We start from the raw sequence: 4,984 nt of genomic DNA on the forward strand, positions 1-4,984 counted from the left end.
ATGTTATACGCAAAGTTTTAAAGAAAAGTAAAAATCTTAAGACACTTTTTTCCAACAAGACCATTTTTCTGCCTATACAAACCTGTTCTACACCGCCCTTTTAGAAGTGTAGTTATGGTCATTTGTTCTGGAAATGTCATTTTCGAGCCTGAGACCCGAAAAAAAGGCTCAGTGCTTAACAGGTTAATAATACAGTAAAACCCCAAAAGGTATTGCGAGAAAACCATACAGTCAATGGCGAAAAGGAATTATGTTCAAATTAACCATGACGTCATCACGCCAACCGAGAGCGTGCGTCGAACACAGGAAGTTGAATTATCAGCTGATCCTGCTGGCTGTTGTTGATGCCTGAAGTTGCTGTTGTTGGGGCACTGTGTTGCTCTTATCTGCTCCTGACACTGGACACATATTAAACCCGAGAAAGGGACACGGTGGGCATTAAGCATTACCGCCTCACGAGCTTCTAAGTGACAAGGGAAGCGTCTCGCAGCGAGGACTTTGAATTTGCGCACTAGCTGCTGAAGAGCTAGCTTCAAAGCTTGAAGCTCCGGTGAGAGGAAGAAAGAGAGACAGCAGACCGCTCTACGTGCTTTGTTTACGTCGTGCCAGTCTTAACTGCGATATTTATTTTTTTCTTTGTCTTGATTGAATGTGGATTTTGTTTCCTCACCTAGACTATTTACATGTATACTTCATTACCAGTACACTAGTGGCAGCTAGCTCATCAGCTAACGTTAGCCCATAGCGCATATAAACAGTGTTGTTGTCGAGCGCTGATGCTTTCGTAACTGCCCGCCTCTGACAGATAACAACAGCTAACAGTGTCAATATTCAGGCTCTGAGAAAGTGTTGTCGTGCCTCTATTTTCCAGCTGTTTGTCCCTGGATCAGGTGCTGTTTTGGAGACGCAGGGCAGCACGGAAACCGGACAAGTTGATAATAAGAGCTCTTAGCAGATCATTGTGGTTAATGAACACGTCCGTCTTATCTGTTGGTTTATTCCCGACTTCGAGTGGATTGCATTTTTTTTCATCTGCATCGATTTTAAAACCAAGCGGACAAGTAATAGGTTAACTGACAGCTGGCCTTGTTCGTTTTAGGTTGCCTGACAGGTTGCGTAATTTGTTTTGCTACAAGCTGTCAGTATTTCCTGGGTAACTTGTTAAATAGATTATAATTTTTTTTAACGTATGCATTTACTACGAGGCTCTGTGGATGTCATTTTAAATATTAAACACACTTGTGAGAAAGGGACCACTCTTTACCATATATGTATTAGTTGCTTGATGGTCACATTTAGAACAATTACTCAATAGAGTTATGAATTAGAGTAGACAGATCTTAAACTATTGTGAGACTGTGTTGTGATCAGGGAGAGACAAGCGAGGAAAAAAGGGTCCCTCAGAGGGTCCCATTGTGTCTTGAGGTGAGGTGAGCTGCCCTGCCACTACTTGTCAATGCTGGATCTTGAGGTGGTGCCTGAGAGATCACTAGGAAATGAGCAATGGGAATTCGCCTTAGGTAAGTTTTACAACATAACAGTGATGAAAAGAACAAATGCATCTACAAGCTATCAGTAATGTTGAAAGCCACATTTAATGTGTCTCTTGCATGCTTATGTTATTGTTAACTGTAAACGGCTAAGGCTCCATAAGAAATGGAATTTCTTCATTTCGTTGTTGTGTTTTCAGGGATGCCATTGGCCCAGGCCATCTCTATCCTGCAGAAACACTGCCGCATTATCAAAAACGTCCAGGTGCTATACAGTGAACAGGTAATATTTTTCTTCATTTGTGTTTTCTCTCTCAGACACAAACACACAACAAAGGTTAAATAGCTTGTTTAAGAATCTCATGTTAGGCAGCAGTGTTTATTTAGTTTTGTTTAGGCTGTCCTGTATTGCATTCACATATTTTATTAAACGTATATCGATATTGGTATTGCTGTGCATTCAGGCTGATAAGATTCAATATGACACACATTTTTGACCTAGTGTAGTGCATTAGTGTTTTATCAAATTAATTACTAAGAATATATGAAGTGGGACTCTTCCGCGTCGGCTATGTTGCACCTCCATGTTTCTACAGTAGCCCAAAACAGAAAAAACAAACAATGATCCTTGAGAGGGCATATCCTGAAGGCCACCTTAGGTTCTATGACACGATTGGAAAGTGTGGGGTGAGCAAAGGGGCATTCAGTTGGTTGCAATCTGCAACTTCAGTGTACTACAAATCCTCCTTAAAAGTAAACAATCCGGAAAAAAATCTTTATTTAAAAAAATATATAGGCATATTATTTGTATTTATCAGCCTCAAATATCAAATGCATGTCAGGCTATAATTATCCCCCAAGGTTCAATAGCTATTACCTAAGGTCATAAGGGGAAGTTGCTTTTACACTATCATATACCTTTTAGATTAAAGATTGTATCAAGAGCAACTGGAAGTAGTTCATATTAACACGGATGACACCAAATATAAAACACATCAATTACACTTGCATTCATTCATATGAAGCAGTCTATATTTTTGTGTCTTACATTTTGTTTTGTGACTTGTTTCCTAGGTTAAGTTGAAAATGAGCTGATTTTGATTCTTTGCCTGTCTGCATATCAGCTAATCTGCTTTTTTGTTTATCTCCCCTTCAGACGCCACTCAGCCATGACCTCATACTGAATTTGACTCAGGATGGGATTAAACTGCTGTTTGATGCCACAAATCAGAGACTCAAGGTGAAAGTTGTTGATTTTAGGACCTTTGAAAAGACACTCAATAAGCTCAGCATCTGTATATGACATGTATTTATTTAAAGTGGACCTATCATGCTATATTTGAATAATATAGTGTAGGACCATACCTGTATAAGGCATATTTATACTTTTTATTTTTCAAAATATCAAACAGATCATGCATTTTAGCCATTCCTCATTTCGCTCAATTTAACACTGTCTTTGCATGGGCTGATTCTGTGAGAACAGCACCATCTACAGGCCTGGCATATGTACTACAGCGTCTCCAGCGCTTTCGAACGGCAATGTCCGTGGCTGTCTCCTCCTGATTGGTGGAGTTGGCCCAATAGCCGTAGCGCCACTTCTGTGACGTCATAGAAGTGTTCAAATCTGGATCAGTCTGTATCAGATCCGTTGCAGCCCCTTTTTAAGAGATTTGTGTATGGAGGAAAATAGAGAGGGTTGTTTTTTCTGACACTTGGTGAGTTCCCTGGAACACCGGGGACACATATTCATGTATAAAAGACGTACAAAAGTGCATTTTGCATGATAGGTCACCTTTAAGATAACATTAGACAGGAATTTTAGCAGTGATTGAATTGAACTTGGAGTTCCACTGCAGATATGGAGGAGAGGTGGCTGTATTGCTCCGCAATTATTTAGCAGCAGCAGTTGCAAAATCCCACCTTTTTCTAGATAGATGTAAACAGACTTTTTAGGCATTGTTATTCACATCTAAGTAACCATTTTAATTTGTCCACGTTGTAATTTTTTTCATCTTTCTGAATGGCAGGTGATTGAAGTGTACGACCTGAGCAAAGTCAAGCTGAAATATTGGTGAGTACAAATATAAATATACTAATGCAAAATGTATATTGCCTTCTAGTTGCATTTAGAAACGTATAGGAACAATTTCAATCGTCTTAGACTCTCATGTGTTATTGTTATAGGCCTTTATCTACAGGCTCTCATCTATCTAATGGCCATTGTAATCATACACTGTACATTCTAAGTTGCAAAATACATATTTTTTAATTACAAGGCATAGCATCTCATAGCAGAGTAATACAGCTATATAGTTAGAGGCATCCCAGTAATGGAGTCCCCCTGTGTTAATGTGTCTGTATGCAAAAGGTCCATAACTAATGCAGTACATCCTGTATAAGCGTTAATAGATGTAACACAGGCTGTGTGTATTGTGTTTCAGTGGAGTCCATTTCAACTCTCAGGCCATTGCCCCCACAATAGAGCAAATAGACCAGTCATTTGGAGCTACACACCCTGGAGGTACTACAAAGCAAAAACACATTAAAGGATGTCTCACAAACGTGCCTGAATTTTAATGTTATTTAGCTTTTAATTGAATGTTTCCATTTCCATTCCCCTCTGTTCAGTTTACAATGCTGCAGAGCAGTTGTTCCATCTCAACTTTCGAGGCCTGTCCTTCTCCTTCCAACTGGACTCGTGGAATGAAGCTCCAAAATATGAGGTGAGAATCAATGTGCTTGTCAGCCAGTTAAAGAAGGGCAGCCTTGTAGTTGAAATGATTACCCTTCACATGGAACAGTCTGAGGTCATGTTCTATGTTTGCCTTGAGCACGGCTTGATGTTGTTATGTGATGATAACAAAAGATGTGTAACAGAATGATGAAACAAACACAAGAGGATAATTACACTGAATAAAAATATAAATGCAACACTTTTGTTTATGCTCCCATTTTTCATGAGATGAACTCAAAGATCTAAAAAAAATTCTATATACACAAAATAACCATTTATCTCAAATATTGTTCACAAATCGAAAAAATCTGATATAGTGAGCACTTCTCCTTTGCCGAGATAATCCATCCCACCTCACAGGTGTGGCATATCAAGATGCTGATTAGACAGCATGATTATTGCACAGGTGTGCCTTAGGCTGGCCACAATAAAAGGCCACTCTGAAAAGTGCAGTTTTGCTTTATTGGGGGGGTCTGAAAACCCTAGGGTTAAACCCTAACATGTCACCCATTGAGCATGTTTGCGATCGGCGTATACGACAGAGTGTTCAATTTCTTGCCAATATCCGGCAACTTCGCACAGCCATTGAAGAGGAGTGGACCAACATTCCACAATCAACAACCTGGCCACAATCAACAACCTGATCAACTCTATGCGAAGGAGATGTGTTGCACTGCGTGAGGCAAATGGTGGTCACACCAGATACTGACTGGTTTTCGGACCCCCCCAGACCCCCCCCAATAAAGCAAAAATGCAC

General features: G+C 39.9%; 1 protein-coding gene across 1 annotated transcript; it reads left to right on the top strand.

Annotated features, from left to right (window-relative positions):
- The first annotated feature begins 313 nt into the window (after positions 1 to 313).
- LOC104946849 (UPF0183 protein C16orf70 homolog) lies at positions 314 to 4,382 on the top strand. The gene is made up of 6 exons (XM_010772740.1): positions 314 to 1,520; positions 1,691 to 1,773; positions 2,647 to 2,730; positions 3,521 to 3,564; positions 3,935 to 4,014; positions 4,122 to 4,382. Exons 1-6 carry the CDS (start codon positions 1,457 to 1,459, stop codon positions 4,373 to 4,375), a joined length of 609 nt encoding a protein of 202 aa, XP_010771042.1. The 5' UTR covers positions 314 to 1,456; the 3' UTR covers positions 4,376 to 4,382.
- The last annotated feature ends 602 nt before the right edge of the window (positions 4,383 to 4,984 follow it).

This window comes from Notothenia coriiceps, unplaced genomic scaffold (assembly GCF_000735185.1).
Source record: "Notothenia coriiceps isolate Sejong01 unplaced genomic scaffold, NC01 NC01_scaffold00011601, whole genome shotgun sequence".
Lineage (NCBI taxonomy): Eukaryota > Metazoa > Chordata > Actinopteri > Perciformes > Nototheniidae > Notothenia > Notothenia coriiceps.